The sequence below is a fragment of the Platalea leucorodia genome (genome assembly GCF_965183815.1).
Source record: "Platalea leucorodia genome assembly, chromosome: 4".
In the NCBI taxonomy this organism is placed as follows: Eukaryota; Metazoa; Chordata; class Aves; order Pelecaniformes; family Threskiornithidae; genus Platalea; species Platalea leucorodia.
This window is the reverse complement of record NC_138826.1, coordinates 41,956,750-41,979,957: the sequence shown is the minus strand read 5'-3', so window position 1 is coordinate 41,979,957 and position 23,208 is coordinate 41,956,750. Positions and strand designations below refer to the sequence as shown.

The following is a 23,208-nucleotide window of genomic DNA, read 5'->3' as shown; positions in this document are numbered from 1 at the left end:
CGGTCCACTGATGCCCTCGCAGGGCGGCTGCCGGCCCCGGTGCAGCGAGTGTGCCCGCACCCTGCCTCCAGCGCCGGGGGTTTCCTCAGCCGAAGGTCGCCGTGCGCCTTTGGTGGTGGCGTTGTGCCCGCTGAAATTAGCGTGAGGGGGTAACGGCACCCTGCTGCAGGGCGAGGTCTGCTGAGTGCCTTGAGGATATTCCCTGGCCTTTTGGTCCAAAAGCTGAGAAGGTTTTGTTGTTGGAAAAGGGGCGGAGACACTGTGAGAGAGGAGAGAGAGCCAAGATCTTCACGCAGACCACGGATAAACAGCGTCCCATCGTCCAGGCGACATGCTGTGCGGGGTGGTAACGCTTTCTGTCCTGCAGGTGATGCGAGGATGACCATGGCCCAGGCTGGAGCCGTAGTTGCAGCTGCCACAGGACTCCTCGTCTTCTTCCTGTACTCCTCCATCCACAAGGTTGAGGAGGGTCACCTGGCTGTGTATTACAGGTACTGTTCCCTGCTAGTACCTTGATGGCTTCTGTAGCCTTCCCTGAGTTTCTCTCTCTCAGCAGGGATTCATCCCTGGCCCCACATCACCTGGGAGGTGATTGCTCTCTCCTGTGTTTCCCTCCAGGTTTTGCCCCGAGGTGGGCAAACCATGTTGTTTCAGCTCTCTTGTACCAGAAACAATGTGGACCTGGATAGCCTGCCTCTGTGCAGAACTGTTATGAGTTTTGGTCTTTCTGAATCCTCAGCTACTTTTCCTCCCTCTCCTTCCTTCCCTTTTCTGGGTCACAATTTGGATTTCAAAGCTTAGAGGACCAAAGCTCTTGATCCATCCGGTCTTTTAACGTTGGTTGATCTCTCCCTCTTACATCAAGGACTCTCACCTCTGTCCCAAGGCTGTCAGCCAGCCAGAGTACCTACTTAGTTGTTGCTTCAGAATGGGTCTTCTCCCTGGCTCTGGGCAGAGTTTCACCTGGGGCTCATAGCTGCCCTGAATAACATCTGTAGAGCAACGCATTGTCAGTCCATAACAGTGAGTGGTCACAGTCACTAAATGCCATGTCTTGACTAGATTTTGCTTCAAATTTGAATGAAGAAGGAACAGAGAAATTCAGTACCAGCCTTTCTGCGTTTTTTGCTGTATTTCTGTCCTGTCTCTTCTGCACTTTGCACTCACCACCATGGGCCAGTTTCCTTTGCACTGCTCTTTCCTTTAATTACGAGTGGTTTCAACAGTATTGCCCCTTGCGGGATGCTGCAGGAGACCTTACTGCACTATGAGGATTGACCATTTAGAGCTCTTCTCTGTCTCCTGTCTTTTAACCACCTCCCAGTCCCCACAAAAGACTGCGGGTTATCTTTGTGCTTCGGGTAAGGGACTGTGCCAAATGCCTTGTGGAAATCCAAATTGGTGGTATCGCATCAACCGCTGGATTTTTCCATGGTTACCAGTGCACTATTTAGAGAAGAAAATCTGTGTTCTTGAAGCTCTGTGCAGTGTTGCAATGATGGAAGAATTTAGTAATATCTGCCTTCTCTAAAAGTTAATTGCTTACAGGACTGAAGCAAATGATTGTCGAGTTGCAGCAGGCAAGTAGCATATGCAGTCGACCCTTTTGTAGGGGAATTGGTGGCAAATTTGATGCAGGTGAGTAATGTAATTTGTGCTACCACAGCTGTGACCCCTGGCAGTTTGAATGGACTTGCTTGCTCTCAAAGACAGCACTTACTATTTTCCAGTTGCTTGAGCCTTCTCCCCATTTTTCTGTCTCTCTGTAGGGGTGGTGCATTGTTAACTAGTCCGAGTGGACCAGGTTACCACATCATGCTCCCGTTTATTACCACATTCAAATCCGTGCAGGTTAGTATCTTCTCATCTTGGAAGAGGGTGAGTGGGAGCAGATGTCGGTAGGGAGATCGCTGGATGGGGGTGACTTGGGCAACTGGTGTTCGCAGAGGGGCTCAGTAATGTGGTAGTCAGAGCAGTAGCTCCTAGGAAGCCCTTGGTTCCCTCTGCTTTAGGTGCGAGACCTAGCTGTGCAGTGGGACTTGTCCTTTTGGTGGAATCTCCGCAATATGCATGTGTGTTGCTTGGAACAGATGTCTTGGGAGGACAGTCTGTGTTTGTGGCCCCAGTTGTTTCCCAGGAGAACTGCAGGCCTCAGTGCTGCAGGAGCTGAGAGTAGGGAAATGAGCACAGCTGCCTTTCTGTCTCCCAAAAGGCAAGTTGAAAAGAAGTCTGTCTTCTGCCCACACCTGCAAAAGTCAGGAGGGAGGCAGAGGACATATTTTTGGCTCCATGTTCCTGTGTAATGGTTGTGAGAGTCTGGGCACAGCATGATCTTCCTGAAGAATGGGGAGGTTTTGTGAGCACCGGTTGTTTTTCTTATTTCAGACCACGTTGCAGACTGATGAAGTGAAAAATGTGCCTTGTGGGACAAGGTATGTTTTTCCTTTGTATTTCATTTAGTGGTGGACTTGGCAGTGATAGGTTAACAGTTGGACTCAATGATCTTAACGGTCTTTTCCAACCTTAATGATTCTATGATTCTTCTCATGATGAGCAGATGCACTCTATCATGTAATTTGCAGCTAGTGAAGACACATACCCTAAAATTAGTCCCAAAAGTACACACATATATCACACTAGGAAATAATAGAGCAGGAGGTATGAGAGGGAGTGCTCTTGCTTTCATTGAAATTAATGTTCAGAGGGTATTTGCATTTATAGTGATATCCTTTTGATTTTTCTTGGTTTCTTCCCTCGATTACTCTGATAGCCCATTGCTCGTGCTTTGGTCTGCCCTCTGCTTTGCAGTATTTCTAGTCTGAATCTTGTATTGACCCCAGCAGTGGGCAGAAGTAAATGGTGAATGGGATTCCTCCTGATGGGACATGATTCATTTCAAACACAGCTCAAGAAAATGAGTCTCCTAGAATTGTTTGGGCATTTTTGGAATTGACATTTCACCTGATACAGAGAGAGTGAGAAAGAATAATCTTATGCATGGGTGGCACCTGCCTGCTTCATAATTAAGCTGATGCTTTTGTCACTACAGATCTGTATAATGTTAACAAGCAGAGCAGTAACAGAACGAGAGGACTAGTTGAGCTGGGTTGCAGATCTTGTTGTGTTGGTTCATTCACAAGTTGAAGTGACGACTGAATCTGTTTCTTCAGGATAAAAATGAAACTGGTGATTCTCCTTGTCTTTTAGCTTTAGGGTACTCAACAATATTTCTGTTTAAAAAAGAAAAAGCCAGTATGACTTGAATGACACAGAACAACCATGTTGAAATTAAAAGTTGAACGTTAGTGGCAACATTAATGAGGCAGAGTTAATTTTGATCTGGTTTAGCCCTTATTGAAATGAGTTCTTGGAATTATTTCTATAGCAACTCGTCAGACATCACTTGGGCTTAAATATTAACACACAGTTCTCGTGGGCCCTAGCTGGTTTTAGTTTAGATCTCAAACCTCTTTCAGGAGTGTTCGTAAATAGTGCTAGTGTTCAGTGCTGCAGCCAGGGCTTTGTGGTCAAGTGAAGAGTCTTCAGGTCAAGCGAAAAGTAATTGTAGGAAGGAGGAGTAAGACTTACTATGTTCTATATCAGTATCTTTTAAATGGCACAGTTAAAAATAAGTTATCAGAGCAGAGTTTCAGCGATGCGTTTAATGGCAACTTTTAGCTCCTAAGTAGCATAAATAGGAGTAATGCTTCACCTGCTGGATGTTGTAAAACAGCATCGCACCTCTAGGCCAAGGATGGTGTCTTGCTATCTTGCAAGCCTTCTGAACAGACCAAGCAAAGCTTTCCACTGAAGTTTAACCACATTAGAGATGCTAACACAGTCAAAATTAAACTGTGCTGCTTTGACCCTGCCTGAGCAGGGAGGCTGGACAAGATGACCTCCAGAGGTCCCTGCCAGCCTCAGCCATTCTGTGCGTCTGTGATTTAGGAGCTAAGTTTTCTGTTTAATTCTATATAGTTAGTTCATTAAGTTCCTATTATGTTTCAACATCGCAGGATTCAGTTGTGCAATGCAGGTGGTTGTGAAGTTACAGGTAATAAACATGCTTTAAAACACCAAACAGCTGGTGAAGCAGTTCTTAGTTAATAATTGACTAAGACCACATTAGACCAAAGGTCCCAGTAGCCCTGTCCATTTTTAAGGTGTTACTCCAGAAGCCTTTTGCTGCATTTGGAATCAAAGTCTGCAGCTGCTCCATGCCAAAGCTTTGAATCCACATTTCCATAATAAAACATTAGCTTGTAAATAACAAATGGATCAAATCTGAAATTTCACTATCCCGTTTCAAAGTTCATTACAATAATAGATCCTAATCAATTTAAATTTCTGTAGTTGTATATTAAACCATCAGACTTTAAAGGCTAGGTTTCCCTTCCACCATATTCATATTCCTGTTCCCTGTATCCTCATCTACATTAGGAAGCTTCTGAATGACTGTGTGGGTGTCCCATCCCCAATTTCTGCCTTAGCTGTCCCATTTATACTTGACAGCATTAAATGAATATATTAAATACAGATTTTAAAATACTTTGTCACCAGATGATTGTTTTCATAAACCAGCTGTCACCCCAGAGACGAAAACTATTTCCTTGCAGCAGGTAGAATATGTATCTGCTCTAAGCTGTGAATTGCCTCTGGTGTCTGAGATTTCTACCTTTCCTCAACAACAAAACGTGTGCACAGTTCATTGGAAAGTTCAGCAGTTTCCTCACGGCAGGTCTGCTGATATCAAAAAACTGATGGAAAATCAGTTCAATAAACTGGTTTTAGAACAGCAAAGTATTCCAAAGGACTAACTTGAAGAATTAATCGAGAATTAATATACTCACGAGTATATTAATTATGGAATATAATAAATGGGTTGAAAACTGTGTTGTGCAAATATGGCATGAGAGAATTACGTAAGTAGCTTTTTTTTTTAATAAACTTAACTGGAAAGAATCATGCTAAATATTGTACAGGTTTTTACAATGCCAAGAAACAGTAAATAGCCAGGATGCCAAGCAGTAATATTGCTCTTGCATTAGATGTTTATTTGCAAAGGTGCAAGAGTTGTCTTGTGCTTGTGCTGCAGATTGTTGGCAGGAATGCAAAGGGAGCACTGAAGGAATGCTGTTCTGGGACAGATCCCCATTTGTTAGCCAGTCATGTGGAAAAATGTTATGAATATTGCAAGTGGATGTATTGCATTAATCCTTGTATCTCTAGACAGACCAGATCTGACCTTTACATGCTCTGATTGCCTAACCTGGTCTGGTCTTGTTTGTGGTCACCTCTAGCAATAAGCGTTAAACCTTTGCCTTTTTTTACAGCCCCTTTTTTATGGCAACATCCTTCAGTTTTTCTGTTGTCTTCTCCTGGCCTGGCATAAGCTAAAATCTTGAAATGTATGAGGCTTTCTAAGGTCTACTGAAATGTCTGCTAGTGTATGTTAGTCCTCTGTACGCTTTCACCATGGTCCTGTAAAGTTAGGCAAAGTTAGGCAGTATTGCTGCCTAGTTATGCTTAAACTTCTCCCAGGTGCATGCAGTCTATGTGTCGATCATCCTTTCAGACTTCCTATGGATTTCTTCTTGTTCCTCTCTCCCCGACCAAAGAGCCTGCTCAACTCAGTGCTGCTCCGCCTAGCCTCATGAGCAGCTCTGCAGCGAGGATCCTGGGGAGTGCCAGTAGCCCTTACAGAGGCTGCAAATGCCAGTGTGAGGCTGCAGAAACTGCAATGGAGAGTTGCAAGCACTGGAAGTCTCCCTGTGGGAGTCACCCTGCCTTGCATCTGGCAAGAAGCAGGCTTTGGCAAACGAGGATGTTTTGAGAGTGGTAGTGGCTTGTAAGAATGGAAAGAGTGCTGTCTGAGCCAGCTTTTAAGTCATAGGTGCCAAAGGGCAAGTAAACCCGTTGTGGATGATGAGAGGATTTGTAGAGTTCAGGTCAACAATGTGTGTGAATCAGTGCATGATGCTCTGCCAGAGCAACCATCCCAAAACTGCCCAGGGCAGTATCTTCTGCACCCCAGGAGTTCACTAACATCTACTGGACCAAGCTGTTTGAGAGGAGGTCTTGTCTGAGATGCTCACTTTAAGATCAGAGTGTTACAGTTCAGTTTGGCTCCTGGGTTTACAGCAGCGAGGTCCAGAGGACCATCCCCACTGCACAATGTGAAATGAGGGTGGTCCATCAGCTGGATGGATGGATGGATGGAAAACGCAGTGTAAGTGCTTTGTAGGCTTGATTTAACCTTAAGCCCTCAGTGGGGAAATAGGTGGCCAGTGTATTTGGGCTCTGAGTGGCACCTGTTTCCTCGAAGCCATTGCCTGACCAACAGGACTGATGTAATTCACTTATGCCCCACCCTGTTGACCCACGCTGATTGAGGTCCTTGGCAGGGTTGCTGTGGATAGCATTGGTTGAGTCAGACAGGCAGTCCTCTCTGGTCTGAAGTGCCAGCCTTTCTTGCATGTGAGATGATGAGGGGCTGCGGATGAGTCCTGCATAGGAGGCAGATTGTCTCAGGTGCTCCCTTTTTCCTACTAACATCCCCATAAAATTGAAATGCCAAAAGGACCCAAACATAAGGATGTGCAGTGGAGGAGATCCTGGTGGAAGAAGCCCGTGTGCTCTGCTTTGGTTCCTCACCAGGATATCTAGAAGATAAGATACCCCAAGATGGTAGCTGAGTTTCTGTGTCCTGGTGAAGATTTCATAAGGTGACTGGGACAAATCAGGAGGATGAAAGCAGATTCAGAAGGTCATGAGGAATGCTGTTGGACATCACTTGCAATGATAAATAGTCATTTTATTGGATGTGGTGGGAGAGTTAGAGTGCAGAACAGATGAGATGGAGAAAAACACATATACCATGCCATTATAACTGCTTGTGCAGCCTGACGTACCTAAAAAGGATCCATAAGCCTATCTTATTTAAAAATAATAGTAACATTTTTTAAGAGAGAGCCAGCAAGAATGACCATGGTCTAAAGAGAAATCTTGAGTGAAAAAGAGATTAATACTCTTAATAGTAGTATCTCACTGGGAAAGAAGTCTCTCTTTAGCCACAAATATCTTTTCTGCTGACTTGTCCCTTCTAGCAGGCAAGTTCAGTCCATCACCAATGTTTTTACCTCATAGCTTGCCACGAAGCAGGCAGGTTTGCAGAGCAAACGCAGGCTGTGCCTGAGAGACCTTTTCTAAAAGAGCACAGACACGGGCAAGTTCACGTGATTTTTCTGCAGACTTAGCTTTCAACTGCCAGAGATTAAGATTCATAAAATAAGAACTGAGTTTGTCATGGGGGATACATTTGAGTTAAAACACCACAGAGACTAAATTTGGAAATGTACAAGGTCTGCTTCTGGGAATCAGCTGTCTCTAAACAGTTTCTGCTAAAGCATCTTGTTTATGGTTTGCCTTTGCCCTGAGGACAAAATTGCAAGAATGCTTTAAAAATACACTCTCAAGAGACTTAAGAGCTGTTGAAAATGAAGGTTTTTTTCTTCACTGTAGAGTTTGTGCTTTTCCCTGGTGCCACAGGTACCCAGGGATGGGCATGACCTGCTGAAAGCCACATCAGTAAGATCAGAGGCTGGGATCAAGCCCTACCTCCGGTTCCCTCTTTTCTCTGCCAGTCCGGCAGCATGTGATCCCTTGGGGAGAGGACTGCCTGCAGGCTTCTTCTGATGAGGTGTCTGGAGCTTCTTGACAGTGCACATGCCTGGGCGTGTGTGCACAGTTGCTGTGTTACTGGAGAGCTGTTTGCAACGTGACATTGATGTAGGGAATGTGAATTAAAAGTCTGTTATGTGCTTTCTTTCTTCCTTTCTAACAGGGGCCTTGTCAGGTTCCTGCTGGAGTTAGTAAATGCATGAACTTTAAGGGCTTTTCTATTAAAAATGTATTTGCTGCCTGGAAGAGCTGTGGTGTGTCTGCAGTTTGTGTCTGCCCTGCTGCTTGCAGGTGTCATCTGCTGTCCTTGTTGCCTTCCCTTTGTTGTGCTGGACTCCCCCTTTCTGATAGTTGCAGCTACATTCCTATTCAGAAACGTTTTCCTTTTGCTGGCTAAGTGGGAGATGACAAAGTGAAGTGAAAGTGCTTTGCAGACTTGCTGGAGCATGCTTTTGATTTGTGCAGAGAGAGGAACCAGTCTACGAAGCTGGGGTTTGCTGCCATCTAATTGCAAAATGCTCAAGAAGTCAGAATTGTTCCAGGTAAATTTAGTAGAATTTAGTAAAAGAGGGAAAAAGACAACTTTGCTTTAAATATGGACCACTGTTAACAGTTGCAGTAATAATTCATGAATTCTCTTTTTCACTTACAGTGGTGGTGTTATGATCTACATCGACCGAATAGAAGTTGTGAATAAATTGGCACCATATGCAGGTATTTCCCGTCCTGTTTCAACAAGCAGTGCTGTGACTGTCTTCACTCCTGTAGCTGCTCTGTCTTGGTTTGCAAGACTTCTATTTTCTGTGTCTTGTTATCCTTACGCTTCCCAGTACCGTAGCACTTGGTTTCATGCATGCGTCTGCAAGCTTTTCAAAAAGCCACAGATTTGCAAAGATGAAAATAAATTCTAGGATTGCTTCTCCCCTGTACATTTAGAAACGTGACGGGTGCTCAAGCAGTCCTATTTCTTGTTGCTGAAGGGGAGACCACCTGTCAAACTAAATACATGGGACAAAGGCCCTGGGTGCTTGCCAGTTCAGCTCCTGGGAAAATTACAAAAGCAAAGCCTGCGTAGGAGCCTCTTACTTTCTTATTTCACCAGCTCCCAAACCAAAGACCCACACAGCTTTTTTTTTTTTTTTTTTTTTTCCCCAGCAGCATAGCTTAATGCAAAATGCTAGCATTACTGAGGCATTGAAGGGTGAATTCATGTTACAGTTGTGGGAATGATACTTGTTTTCGCTTTATAGTCATATCTGTTCCTCTGCATGCAGGTCCTGCACAGGCTTTACTGTTTCATTTGTTTATGCATATCATAAAACAGGACCATGCAGTATATCTGCTCTTTGAAGTCATATAATCCCAGCAGTACTGGTGGAGGGCATCTCTGCAAGTTTCTCCTCTAACCTCCCTCCCACTCACATCAGGCTTCTCACAAACAGCTGGGCAGGGCAGCTGTGTCTTTGTCCAGCCAAGTCCTGAAAACTCCCAAGGATGGAGATTCCCCACCCACCTGTCCCAGTGCTGCGCTACTGTCCTAATACCCTGAGCTGTTGTTTCGCGGTTATGGCATTGCAGAAAGCAGAACATGTCAGTGGTGACCTGTGATAATTCTCTTACTTCCTCAGTGTATGATATTGTGAGAAACTACACTGCAGACTACGATAAGACCTTGATCTTCAATAAAATTCATCATGAGCTGAATCAGTTCTGCAGTGCCCATACCCTGCAGGAAGTATACATTGAGCTGTTTGGTAAGTGGATGGCAGCTGGTGGATGCACCCACCAGGGGCTGTGTAATCTCCCTGTTCTGCTGTGGAATGTGTTACAGCAGGCTCCTGTGAGCAAACAGCCTCTGTGCTGGAGTTGCAGTCTAGAATCCAGCTCCTTATATATCCATATGTCACTTCCTGTGTAGCTTTACTCTTTAATGATTCAGATTTCTTTGTCTTTCCGCAACTGCATGCGGGAATTTGATTTCAGTCCTTTTCCACTTAGGACTGAATTCTGGATGCACAAAGTAGCCACTCCGCTCTTGTGCATGCAGTTGTGCCCATTGCCTTCGCTATGATGATGGTTTTGTCTTGTCTACGTCTACTTTTAGGCCCCTGTTCTGTTGCTGAATTGACTTTTTTTACTTAAAAAGCTTCCTTCTGGCTGGTTTTAGCAAGTCAGAGCTGGAAGGGACATGCTCTCAGTTCATTGCAATGCTCTATTTTTTTCAGAAGTGGGTAGCAGTGGTTCAGGAATTAGCAAATTTGATGTTCTGCTTCTTGGTACCTACCTGTGCCCCCAAAGACATAACAGCATCAAGTTCCTTCTTGAGTGGCAGAGCAGGGGGAAATAGGTTTATGGAAGATAAAAGGTTGTCAGAGTTTTAACATTAAGAGACTGTCAGTCTTTGACTGCTGTACTCAGACTTGCCAAATATCCATAGTCAGAGAGGAGTTTCCTGGTACCACGTGCAGCTTAATCCCTTCATAACGGGCCATTTCTGTGGAAAGATCTTCCTGGAGCTTGGAAGTGCCAAAATGCATTTTTTTCAGTAGCAAGTACTGGATCCTGCAGGTCCCTAGAGACTTAAGGCAGAGCTTGCTGCTGGCAGCAGGGCTGGTGTGGCTCTGGCTAGGAAGGGATAGACTTCTGCTGCAGGCTCTGGGTGCTTTTTCTTGCTGAGATGCTGAAAGCTGTTTGCCCTCAGCTCAGATACCATGAGTTCATCAATAGCTGAACCTTTCTAGAGACACTAGCATGTGGCTCTCCTCTCGGGAACGTTTTCCAGGGGGTATAGGAAGAGAAACAATGTACTGAATGAACTCAAAAAGCATCTTTATCTTGCACCATAGAGATACCTGCTCTTCAAGGCCAGCTGACTCTGCCACACAAGCTGTAGGAGAAATTATGATAAGCTAAGTGGTCTCTCTCTCTTGTCCTCCAAACACAGATCAGATAGATGAGAATCTGAAGTTGGCCCTGCAGAAAGATCTCAATGTCATGGCACCAGGTCTCACTATCCAGGTAGGTTCATTCCCTAACAAAGATTATTCTTTTTTCCACCTCTAATTTGCTCACCTTTCACTAGATTAATGAGGTTTCTTGCTTCAATTTTCCACATAACGTGAAATAGTTGAGTTGAGGTTTGTCAGTTGAAGACTGTCCATATGACAGTGACCACTTCTAAACGCCAGGTTTGTGTTAGGGGAAGACCTGCAGGATAGAGAAAAGGACCTTTTAGGCCACAAACCTGCAGGTATTGGATTTAATTTGTGAAGAGCAAGAAAATGTTTTTCTTTAAACTACCTTTGGCACCCCTGCAGAACTGGATGTTCCAGTGTGCCAGTGCAGTTCCTACAGGTAATTGCAAAAGAAGAGATCTTCATCTTTTCTGTGCTTGTACCAGAGATAGAGAAAGATGTTATATCTCAAGTGATTTTCTGCTTATACTTAATGTTAGAAACTCATGTTTAACCTTAGCTGGGCTATGGGACATACTGGCTTTTTGGCATGTTGAAGTTCAGGGCAACCAACTGGGAAAAATATAACTTAGGCTCACAAGGGCTAAGATGGAAAACTCTGGAGGTTTCCACTGTAGGGAACAGCGAGACCAAATCTGTTTTGCCGTTCTTGTTGCCAGATTTAGCTATGCTGGCTGGCTGCATGCAGGGAGGGAAGGCCTCCTGTTGACAGCATGTGAAATGCTACGATAAATACTGTTCTGCTTTGCAGCTCATTTGTGCATAGGCTTGCTCTGTTTTTATGAGGGTGAACCACAGGCAGTGTCTTATCACAAAGAAGTTGAGACAGCACCACTCTTCCAAATACCCAAGTTAATTTGCACTGTAGATCGCAGCGAGATTTCCTACAAAAATTCATCATCGATCACAATTATTGTCGTAATGTAAAGGCCCTTTTTGATCTCGCGGTATGGAAGGGCGTAAGCAAAGCTCACAGCTCTTTGCTGGGAGGTGTTAACTACGGATCTAAATCTGATCTTCAGTGTACGCTATGCCATCTCAATTTGGCATGCCCAATCTTCACTGTTGGTCAAAAGTTGAAGGATAGCCTGCCTGCGTCAGCCCAGACTGAGCTCACTGGACCAGCAGTTTGAAGAGGTTCCATAACTAGTGAGGAAAGTGATTCATCTCTATTACTTAAGAGACAATGTTATCCTGCCCTCGTGTTCCTATTGTTCCCTTTCAAAACAGAGCTGCACCTTTGTCTCCAGTAAAATTATGCCTCAGCATACAACTCTGCCATGTTGCTGTGTCTGTTGTCAGGAAATACCCTGCTCCTTTGGTGAGGAGCTGAGCTTTCTATAAACTCTCCACATGCAGCTGTGTAACCCAGATTAACTTAACTGTACCCAGAATTGAATTGTTTTGTGAGCTCTAAGGGAAATAATTCTGTATTTGGGCATAACGCTTTCCTTTTGAGGAGAGTATTTGCACTCATGAATACTTCAGAGATCACTGACAATTCATTTTTGAAAGAAGTGACACAGAAAACAACTCGTTATTGAAAAGATGCTGTTAGAGGGAATTAACAGCATTTATTTCTAGGTTTATTAAAACTAGTGTATATGAAGCCTTCGCAAGTCCTCCAAGTTGCCTTATGCAAACCATTCTTTCCTAACTGGAATGGTGGCCACAGCCTGAAGAGAAGTGGAGGCCAGTGGATGATAAGAAGTGTCTAGAGACAGTGTCGTAGGGGAGGCTCCTGCACTTTCCCTGTGAATGCAGCTCATCCTGGGGCTTGTCTCAAGTGTCTGGACAGAAACACACACATCCTGGGAAACAAACTTGAGAAACTGGAAATCCATGCGCGTTTGCAGTCCGAGGGCCTGGTGGGATAGCTCACGTGAATGCAGTGCTGCTGTGGATGGGTACAGACGCTCAAGGGAGGACAGGCTGAGAAGGTGAGGCAGCAAGGTTGTGCTGCCTGCAAAAGACTGGCTCAAATCATGTGGATCTTCACTTTGGGATAGATGATGAAGAGCTTAGATAAGAGTCAATATAGGTAAGAATCGGAGTAACATGGAGGACCATGTGGTCCTTGGCTGCTGCAGACCACACAGTTAGTAAGATGAAGTAGGTAAAGCTGCCTGTACAAGACCAGAGGAAGCCTCATGATCACAGACCCTAGTACTCATGGGGGTTTCTGACCACCTCAGTGTCCACTGGAAGGGCAATAAGGCTAGGTGCAAGCCATGCTGGATGTTTCTGAAGGGTGTTGAACACAGGTTTTGGCAGTGATGAGCAAAGCTGACTCAGGGAGACGCTCTGGTGGACCTTTTAGAAACAACGAAGAACTGGTTGAGAGGTGAAGTCTGGTAGCAGTGTGAGCTGTAGCAGCTGTAAGGTGGTGAGTTGAAGGTTCTTGGAGGAGCGAGGTGAACCAGGAGAACTACGGGCCTGGGCTTAAGGAGAACAGAACTCAGTTTGTGCAAGATGTGCTTGGCAGTGTCCCATGGAAGACTGCCATGGTCAGCAAAGGAGGCCAGGAGGCCCCACGTCATTGCTAAGGACACCCTAAAGTGTGGAAAGTCAAGCAGGTGAGACAGAAGGACGGTGTGGATGAACAAGCAGCTCCTGACTGAGCTGAAAAGGAATGAAAAGGAAAGGAAGGTCACAAAAGGTGGAGTAGGGATAGATGAGCTGGGAGGAATAAAGCTAGTTGAACAGAGAGGGCAGGGACAGAGTTAGGAAAACCAAAGCTCAGCTAGGCTTGGACCTAATGATGGCTGTGTAGGACAACACAGAGGGCTTCTGAGGTGCATTCACAGCAAAAGGAGGGCTAAGGAAGCTGTGGGGCAGGGGACATAGTGACCAAGGACATGGAAAAAGTTGAAGTACTCAACACCTTCTTTGGCTTCTTTCTGGCAAGGTCTGCCCTTGGACCTCCCTATTCCTTACCCTAGCAGCAGAGTCTGCAGAGGTGAAGCGTTACCCACAGTAGAGGACACCTGAGCAGATGGACACACACACAAGTCTGTGGAACCAGGTGGGATGCATCTCAGGGTGCTGAGTTGCTGGCCCGCACCATCGTGAAGCCACTCACTTATCTTTGAAAGGTGGCAGTGGTCAAGGGAGGTCCCTAATAACTGGAAATAGGCAAATGTCACACCTATATAAAGGAGGGGGATCAACAGGAGAGCAGAAGTACCGTACTGTCAGCGTATTCCCATTCTTTGCAGTGTTTACATTGCCATCTCAGTGGCTTTCAACTGCACTTTCTGGTTTGTTGGTATCCTTTATACTGGGTTCCCCACACTGGAATAAACATTGCCTTCAGCCTGCTGCTGAGCTTTTGCCAGTGCAGCTCAGGATGTGGCTGGACTTTGTGGCCACAGGGAAAAGATGCTGTCATATAGTCAGCTTGTCTGCTGATTTCTTCATGCTCTTTTTTGCAAAGCTGTTACTCAGCTAGTTAGTCCCAACATCACCCAATGCCTTTTATTATTATTATTATTTTATTATTATATACATTTTACTATTAACAATGTTGACAGTGCACAGTAGTGTTTCCATTTAGTAGATTTAAGTAGATTTCACCATTAAATAGATTGAGCCATTGGCTTGAAAAAGAAGCAGCTAGTGGAGATTTTCAAAGACTGTGAGCTTTCCTGATTACAGACGAATCTTTGCCCGTGTTGGAAAAGCCATGCTTCTGGAGACTGGTCTTTGTTTTGGTGCAGGGGGTATTATGGAGGTAGAAAGTATATCCCCCTGCGTACCCTGCAGTGGCTGGTGCGGTGAGCTTTCTGCGTGCGGTACCTTTCTAGGGACTTGGTAGGAGCTTAGAAAAATCCTTTCACTGAAGGATGTTCTGGTCTGATGTCCCATAAATCTGCTTTCTTTGCTTGTTCAGAGAAGCAGCAGAGTTGGGGTGGTTCAGCCTGGAGAAGAGAAGATTCCAGGCAGACCTTACTGTGGCCTTTCAATGTATGAAGAGGGCTTTTTACCAAGGACCGTAGTGACAGGACAAGGGACAATGGTTTTGAACTGAAAGAGGGTAGGTTTAGATTGGATATAAGGAAGAAATGTTTTACAATGAGGGTGGTGAGACACTGGAACAGGTTGCCCAGAGAAGCTGTGGATGCCCCATCACTGAAAGTGCTCAAGGTCAGGTTGGATGGGGCTTTGAGCTGCCTGATCTAGTGGAAGATGTCCCCGCCCATGGCGGGAGGGGGTTGGACTGGATGATCTTGGAAGATCCCTTCCACCCCAAACCATTCTGTGATTCCTGAGTGTCCTGCCTTGATGACAGGCTGGCTCCTTCTCCCCAGGCAAGGTGTGTTTGCCAGGGCCAGGGTGCCTGTAACATGGAAACGGTTCCCTTTTCGCACTGCATACGAAGATGTGCCTGGACACGTCTGCATCTCATTCTCCTCTGTGGAAGCATCTCGGTTCTTTACAGAATTACTGACCCCAGAGAGAGGCAACAGGTTCAGCACTAGAACTACAGTGGAGGTGGAGCAGGAGGGCTGTGAAGCAATTGTACAGCCATGGACTGTCAAATCCGCATCTCCCAAAGCTCAGTAATGAGCCACACAAAATGCCAGCTGAGCAGCTGACCAGCAGCTCCTGGTCCTGTCTCTGGAGGTGTTTCCCTCATATTTCGAGAGAGTCCTCTGCAGAGCACCTTAACAGCTGTCGCTGGCATGTACCTGAGTGGTAGCGTCAGCATCGCCATGCACATCACTTTTGATGATCCGCAGTTGCAAATAACAGCAGTTCTCAGCTGCCACCCATGCCCTGTTGCTCTCCCCTGTCTTCGCTACTGTGCCTCTCATTGTGTTGTCACTTTTGCAAGCTTTTCTCCTGGGAAATCCATTTCTGAGCTTGTAGCCCTGCCTCTGTTTTGCAGGTCTCGCTCCTGCAATTTAATTTCATTGGGTTTGTGAGCCCCTTTCTTGAGCAGTACTTTGAGAAGTGTTGTCTGGTGATGTTTGGAGAGTCTTTGGGGTGGAGAACTAAGCTGCTTCTAACAAAGGTGGTGGACCTCTTTAAGAGTCCACAGGCCTTGCTTGATCACTTAGGTTCCATAAAAGGTGCAAAGACAGGAAATACAAATGTAAGGCACCTCTGTAAGAGTGGCTGTACTCAGCTGTGTTGTACAAGAGGATTGGGAACCATTCTGTGTGGTCTTGGATCAATGTGGAAATGTCCAGAGCGCTACAACTGGTTTTGCAAAGATATTTCTTAGTTATGCAGCTCGCATCAAAATGTTTAATTTAAAAGGCACTCACTTTTTTTTTTTTATAGGCTGTGCGTGTTACAAAACCCAAAATCCCAGAAGCCATCCGAAGAAATTTTGAGCTAATGTGAGTAGCTTTACATAAAAGTGTATGCATTGCTTTTGAGTGTCCAGCACAGGTATAATGCTATGAAAAGCTCTTACATGGTTCTCAGAAGGTGAGAGGTGTGCTCTAGGCAGCATGTGCTTGGCTAGGTGCACTTGTGCATTCTGTTTCTCTATTTCCATAGCTTTTTTGCCTTGAAGCCTTTCAGCCCTTCACAAAGGTGGTTGTTAGCGTGTACAGAGCCCATATCAAGGCCATGTTCCTGCTCCTTTATGTAGAGGGGACACTGATGTGCTATAGAAAACATGTAGAAGACTCATAAACTGAATTCAGGGCTCCCGGGTCTTGATGTCTCGCCCATAAGCTCCCCTCCAGCAAACTCAAAGAATTGCAGACAGATTTTAGTCTGATACGTACCTGTGGAGATCTCCTGTCCAAGCCCTTTCCCAAAGCAGGGCCAATGCCACAGCTGCAGCAGGTCACTGGGGGCCATGTCCAAGAGAGTCGGGGCATCCCCAGGGATGGGGATCCCCCACTGCTTGGAGCCCCGTCCCAGGGACAGCCCACACGCACGGGGAAGAGCTGTTTCCTTGGGGCCAGATGGAGTTTCCCATGCTGCAGGTGTGCTGGTGCCTCTGGGGCTCTCACTGTGCCCCTCCAAGCAGAGTCCATCCCTGGCATCTGTGGGACCCTTTTGGGCAGGCGGAGATGCCATTGGGTCCCCCTTCACCTCCTTGTCTCCATCTGAGCAAGCCCAGCTCCCACAGCCTCTCCTCATATGCCCTGGCTTCCACCCCACATCTGCAGTAGCCCTGCACTGGACTCGCTCGTCGTTCTCAGGGCTTCAAACTATATATAGTATCCAGATGTGGCCTCACCAGTGCCAAATAGAGAGGGAGAATCATCCCTTCCTTTGACCTGCTGGCTACGCATGTGCTCATACAGCTGAAGAAGTCCTCATGGCTGTGAGGACATGATACTGGCAACTGGTCGGCTTGTCCCCCTGGCCTCTCATGCCCCGGTTTGCAGAGCTGCTCCCCAGCTCTGTTTCCCTGTGATAACATTTCTTACCCTGCAGGGAGGCTGAGAAGACCAAGCTGCTGATCGCAGCCCAGAAGCAGAAGGTAGTAGAGAAGGAGGCAGAGACAGACCGGAAGAAAGCACTCATTGGTATGTCACCAGTTGGGAGGGGCCAGACTGAATTTCCATTCCTACATCCCCCAGTAAGCCGGGGTAGGACGTTGTCTTGCATCGCTGACAGCTCCCTGAAGGAAGCATGGCCAGGCTGCACCAACAGTCATTTAGAAAATATGAATGTTTGTGCTGCTATACCTACGTCCCACTTCCCTCCCCATAGTAGCAGAGCAGCAAACACCTCTGTTCTACAGTGGGGCTTCTGTTACAGCAGGCCAAGAGGTAACAGTTCTGCCAGAAAAAGTGCTTGGTCTTGAAGCCAAACGTCCCTGTGCCGGGGGAATCACACTTGTAAAAGGGATGTCAGCCAGTGCAACTCTAGAAATATCAGCACTGTGTTTTCTTTCTGTAACTATTGCTTGGAGTACAAACTGGGACTGTAGGATCCAAGCAGAAAGGGAGGCAGCAGAGAGCGAATTACTTGTGTGGCAGATTCTGCAACCAGGTGCTGGGCTCATAGTGCTGATGGTCAAGCCCTGAGAAGTGAATGTCTGATTGCAGAGGCAGAGAAGGCTGCTCAAGTGGCGAGGATTCACTATCAACAGAAGATTATGGAGAAGGAAACGGAGAAGCGAATTTCTGAGATTGAAGGTAACTGTGGTGCTAGCGTGCTGCTGGGGTCATGTTCCAGCTAAGGGTGGTGGCAGGTAGAGGGACCTCAGAACTGAGCTGATAGGCATTGCCATCCTGCAAAAATAATAAAGGGTGCAGTAGTGCAAGGTTGTGCACTGGGATCATTCCTCCCCTTTGCAGGCACCTCTCCAAGAAGCCAGAAGTGCAGGTACATGGGTCCTGGGCACAGGGGTCAGCTCATCCCCATGGGACAAAGGCTCAAGTGCTCGATGTGATAGGGCTGTTCACTTGCTAATGGTTTTCCTGTCCTCCTTCTGTTGGTGTGTTAGATGCTGCATTCCTGGCAAGAGAGAAGGCAAAAGCTGATGCAGAGTACTACACTGCTCAGAAGCTGGCTGATTCTAACAAGGTGAGCACTTGAAAGCTGATCAGAAGAGGACTTTCTTAGCCTTTTCCTCTGCACAGGGGATTAGGTTCAGGTGGGCAGCACTGGAAAAACACTTGATTTAACAGCCCACATCCCAGGAAGCAGCTGCCTGAGATGAAATCTAATGATGTGGGGCCAGAAGGTTGTCTCTTACAGTCTCTGGTTTCTCTTTTTGTAGCTGAAACTTACCCCCGAGTATCTGGAACTAATGAAATACCAAGCGATAGCTGCAAACAGCAAGCTGTATTTTGGTGACCGCATCCCCAATGTGTTTCTGGATTCCTGTGCCTTCCAGCCAGCCAATCTGAGGACTGCCCAAGAAACCAGCCTTCCTTCACAGGAGGCCCCGGAGACCTCTGGAGAAAGCCACCTCAGAGCAAAGGAAAGCACTGGCTGACAGAGGTAGAAAGATATCTGGTATAGCTCAACAGCTGTGAATGGGGATGTTGCCCTGTACTGGTGGGGCGGATGCAGCGCATGCGTGGACATCTTGTGTATAGGTGGCAGTTGGGTTGACTTTCTGCTAGCAACACATTGCAAGTGCTCTGCCTCTTCCGTTTCTTCCCCTATTAAATTGGTGCTTCCAAATGAGGGATAATCCTGTACTAACATACCTATACTGGAATATTAAAAGACAGACACCAGGAAAGTCTTCTGCAGTAGGTGCAATTATTTAGCAAGCATTACTCTGGAGGTAGGAGAAGTGGCTTTGAATGCTGTGTTGCTGCACACTGGTCATTCCCCAGTGCTCCTCTCTGAGGCCGAGTGAAGAGGTTTCCTTCGTCCTGCCAATGAAGCTTTGCTTTGTGGACTCTGAGGCCGGTTTCTACCGGTGCTATCTAACTCTCCTCAAGGACTCCAGTGGAGTGGGCTCTCCTTGGCCAGTGGAGGCTGTGTGTTCCTGCTCAGGACGAGGCCTGGCGAGGAGTGGTTTGGTGTGGAATAGGTTATTTGAATAGGATCTGCATAGCCATAATCTTCTTTCCTGTAGGCAGTGGCACTAGGTAACAACTCAGAGCAAGCAATCTCTAACGGGCTTCTCTAACTCCCCCTCTTCAAGCAAGAGCTTCATGTTGGCTGCCCATGACTGACTGTAGTACATTTCAGCTGGGTGGCTGGGTCTCACCTTGCACCTTAAACCAGATTTCAGAGTGCATGGAGCACCTCCGAGCAGCTGGTTGGGAACAGAGCTGGGAAATCTTTGCTCAGACCCCAGCCTCCCTGTAGGTCTTTTCACCAGGGAAATGGGGCTGAATTTCCACTGATCTGCCTTGCTGGCAAAGTGAAGGGGAAGAGAAGAGTGAAGGGACCCTGCTCTACAGATGTTTGACACCTCTGCTGCAAAGTAGGAGAGGCATCACTGCTCCCTTGTGCAAAATCCACCTCTCCAAGAAGAAGTGGGACCTGCCTTGTGTGTCCTTGAGCAGCTACAGTGGGGAGTCTGTCACTGGTCCTCTCATCACTGGCCAGGCTTTGATGTGTTGCAGGGCTTTTGACTCAGGAGTGGTGCTGGCAGGATGATCTTTTCTCCTGGTGTGTGTTGTAATATATCCAACACTTGCTCCCAGCATGCCACTGCAGGGTGAGAGAAAGAGATGTACTCAGGGGGAAAAATCCGCTGGTACAATCTGCTTTCCTCTTTTCCTCTGTCCTCCCCTTTGCCTGTGAGGACGTGCTTGTTTCTAGGACCTGTTTCTCATTGTGTTTTGCAACGATCCCAGAAGACAATGGCTGGAGAAGCAACTGGAAAGAGCTTGAGCTGGAACACCATTCCCCAGCTGGTAGCACTGCCTGCTTCTGAACCCACTGCATGTTCAGAGACTGCCTCTCCTCTGCTAGCCTGGGATATCTGTACCTTCATCCTGCTTTCCTGTCCCCCCGGGTGGAGCCAGGTGTAGCACTCAGTCCTGGTGCGGTTCACTGGATGGGCCGGTTGGTGGTGACACTCTGGGCACTTGGCCGGTTGGTGCTGAGGGGCTCGTTGGTGCTGGTGTTGAGATCTTCTGTCCCTGGCACCATCTGCAGCCTCATGGCAAGGGGAGGAACATGCTTAGCTTTTGCTTTGGTGAAACATTCAACCCAAAACAAACAGCCTGAACTTCACCTCTGCTAATGATTTCCCCAAATGAGTTGTGTAGGCTTCTAGCTTTCCAGTGCTGCTCTCCTATCCTGTGTGGCTTGACTCGGAGGATGGTAGTATCTCTCCTCAAGGAAGGTTGGTAACATACAGTGCCTTATGCTGTCTCAGCTCCTGCCCTGGCTGGAGCATCCCCCTGGATGCATCCCCCCTCCATCTCTGGGGCAGAGCAGGGGTGCATTAACCCTGCCTCTCCTGCTGCCGGCCAGCTTGGGTAACACATGACTGTGGGACTTTGCAGCAGTGTCAGGTGGTCTTTCTTTTCCTCCATCTGTCTGCATACTCCCAAGTTGATGCTCTGTTCCAGGATACCAGCTCCTCTTCAAACCCAGCCATGGCAGGAGCCAGGGACCAGGACCCTGCCCCAGTGAGAGGCCAGCTGAAGGTGCTGAGCACCAGTCCTGGCTTCCAGGTTGTGGGCGAGCATGCTTCCTCGTGCTCTGAGGATGAGAGCAAGGGTACTGCTGTTGCCAGGAGGAGAGGTTTCTCCAGTTTTCGCTGTACACACCTGGTGGACAGGGCTTGTGGCACAGCCATGTGCCTTGCAGATCCCAGCCTGGGGAGCACCAAGCCTAGCTTTTGCATGCCGGGGCTCATGTCTTCATGCCTTCACCTGACAAAGGCTCAGGCAAACAGTGCCCTCCTGGTGAAGAGCAGTCTTAGAAGGACACCGGTGGGCAGAGGAGCAGGAAGGATGTCTGCATGTCATGCTGGAAGGCAGCTCAGCCAGCAGGCAGGGCAGAGCTGAAACCCATGGCTGATGGCAGGAGAGGAGTGGGCAGGCACAGCATTAGCCCCATTAGATGCTGCAGTACCCTCCCCAAGGAAAGGGTACCAGGGCAAAGAGAGAATAGCAGAGTATTTCGTAGCTGTGGTTTTTGAAATGTCTCCTGGAAGTAGTTTGACTTGCAAGGTCCCATTTCTCCTGTGGGAAAGGCTTTGAGGAGCCAGTGCAGTTGCAGATCTTTGACCCTCCACCTCCTCGGTGTTGTTGGTTTGCAGCAGCCACTTTGGTTGAATTTTGAGACAAAGGCAGGCTTTTTAGAACAGAAACACTCCTGGAGGAGATGTAGACTTGTCTCCATGTGGTACTCACTGGAGTTTGGCACTACCCAGTGCTGGCATCAATCCCTGGGCATCAGACTAGTTGGATACCGTAGGTTCTGCCAGCCTGGAGATGACAAGAAGCAAGGGCACGAGGGGAACCAGTAGAAGCAATAACCAGGCAGCTCACAGCTCTCCTGCAGTGATCAGAGCAAGATCCCCTTGCAGGGAGCAGGAAAGCCTTCCAGGCCGCTGGAAGGGCTACTTCCCTTTGGATCTGAGCCTTGCTGGCCCTCCCTGCAGCCGTCCAGGTGGATGCATGGCTTTGTCATTAGTGGCTAGCACTCTAGCTAAATGTCATCCTGCTCTGGTTGGGTATGCATCAGCCACCTCCTACCCGTGTGGTCTGAGTGACACCTGGGGATGCTCCTGCAGTTTGAAGTCCTGCAGTAATGTGTGCATGATGCTCAGTGCCTTCTGCAAAAGCCTCCTCCATCCCTCTGCTTCCCCAGACACTGCTTCAGAAGCCTGAGTAGGTATGCAAGAGGAGGGAATCACCATGGCTTTAACATCCCAGTCTCTCTGAGCTGGGAGCTGCAGAGCAGGAACACGAGTGCAACCAGGAATGTGGGTTTGAACTGGTTTTTCTCTCCATTCAAAAGGCCTGTGTGCTCATGTGACCGAAGGGGTCTGCCAGTGGATCCACACCTTTAAGTAAACACGATACATATGTTGAAGTTTACATGCACAGTGTTAAGTTCTTTTGATAAAGCAGAATAAAACTATTTTGTTACCATTTCCCTGGTGCCTTTGTGTGTCCTAGGGCTGGTGTCACGGTAGGCACCTGGAGGGGGGACATATTCCTCACCCTGCAGTAACACTGCATCTACTTGCATGTCGCCAGCTGCAGTGACTGTCACCCTAGGAGCCCCATGAGCAGCCTGAGCTCAAAGAAAACCGCAGGATGGTGCTGAGCAGCCGGGGCAGCACTTACAGTCCTGCTGTGTTTCATCCTCTGAAGCTTGTGGTGGGAGATGAGCCCTCCTGGCCCTTGAGCCCCCACCTGAGCTGCCCTGTTGCTCATACGCGGCCAGTGCGGGAGCGTTTCCCAAGCAGGCGTGGCCACTATGCATGAGTGGTGTCCTTGGGGACTGCATGCTGGTCCCTGAGCACCAATGTGGCCTGCAAGCATGAATGCTTGTCTTGGACCAGGATGATGGGAGCTGAGCTGGTGGTGGGAGTCACAGTGGCCAGTCTTTGGTCACAGAGTGAGCCTGGGGGCTGTTTTGGCAGCTGGGGCTGGAGGCCTGCAGTGCTGTGTGCCAGGGCATCACAGGGACTCCCTGGAGCATCCTGCAGCCCCTGTGACAGCCTCACTCCTTGTGGCTGGCAGGAGGCACTGCCGTTTGGCCCCCATGGCTCTGGCACAGGATTTAGGAGCTCAGCTCAAACCTTTCTCTCCCCTGGCTCCACCCATATGAGATCCACCCTGAGCCCCAGGCAGCTCCCTGCCTGCTGCCACCCTCCTGCTGTGCTGCCTGTGCTGCCCCCTTCTGCCGAGAGACACCTCGTGACACCACTACCCTCAGTCTTTATTGGTATAAAAGCCTTCAACCTAAATTATATCAAAAATGGGGAGGCCTGGTTTCACAACAAATGGCTCAAAATGGTCACATAAGGGTCATAAGTTAATGTCTGCAGTAAAAAGGCTCCCAGGAAATTCCCTTTCAGGAGAACAGTAACTCAAGTGATAACTTCAGAGATAAAAGCCCAGCGGGGAGGCCAAGCCCGGCTTGGACCTGCCAAAGCCCCTGGTGAGACCCTGTGACTGTCCCCAGCTGGGGCAGTGGC

The 23,208-nt window shown here is 47.6% G+C and overlaps 2 protein-coding genes across 5 annotated transcripts in view; both read left to right on the top strand.

The window, feature by feature from the left end:
* Positions 1-483, top strand: part of CHUK (component of inhibitor of nuclear factor kappa B kinase complex) — a 32,861-nt gene extending 32,378 nt beyond the window's left edge. The window contains exon 21 of the mRNA XM_082308986.1: positions 368-483. Coding sequence (XP_082165112.1) covers positions 368-382 — 15 coding nt within the window. The 3' untranslated portion in view covers positions 383-483. The remainder of the gene's footprint in view (positions 1-367) is intronic.
* ERLIN1 (ER lipid raft associated 1) lies at positions 379-22,155 on the top strand (the record flags this gene model as incomplete). 4 transcript variants are annotated; one of them, XM_082308989.1, is made up of 12 exons in its annotated part: positions 379-491; positions 1,770-1,851; positions 2,386-2,432; positions 8,333-8,394; positions 9,309-9,434; positions 10,625-10,698; positions 15,945-16,003; positions 17,061-17,152; positions 17,678-17,767; positions 18,079-18,158; positions 18,355-18,578; positions 19,863-22,155. In XM_082308989.1, 11 exons carry the CDS (start codon positions 379-381, stop codon positions 18,571-18,573), a joined length of 1,044 nt encoding a protein of 347 aa, XP_082165115.1. In that variant the 3' UTR covers positions 18,574-18,578; positions 19,863-22,155. The 4 variants fall into 4 exon arrangements, with proteins under 4 accessions (XP_082165115.1, XP_082165114.1, XP_082165116.1 ...); XM_082308988.1 differs by having other exon boundaries at positions 18,355-22,155; XM_082308990.1 differs by lacking the exon at positions 379-491 and adding an exon at positions 1,554-1,638 and having other exon boundaries at positions 18,355-22,155.
* Positions 22,156-23,208: the final 1,053 nt, after the last annotated feature.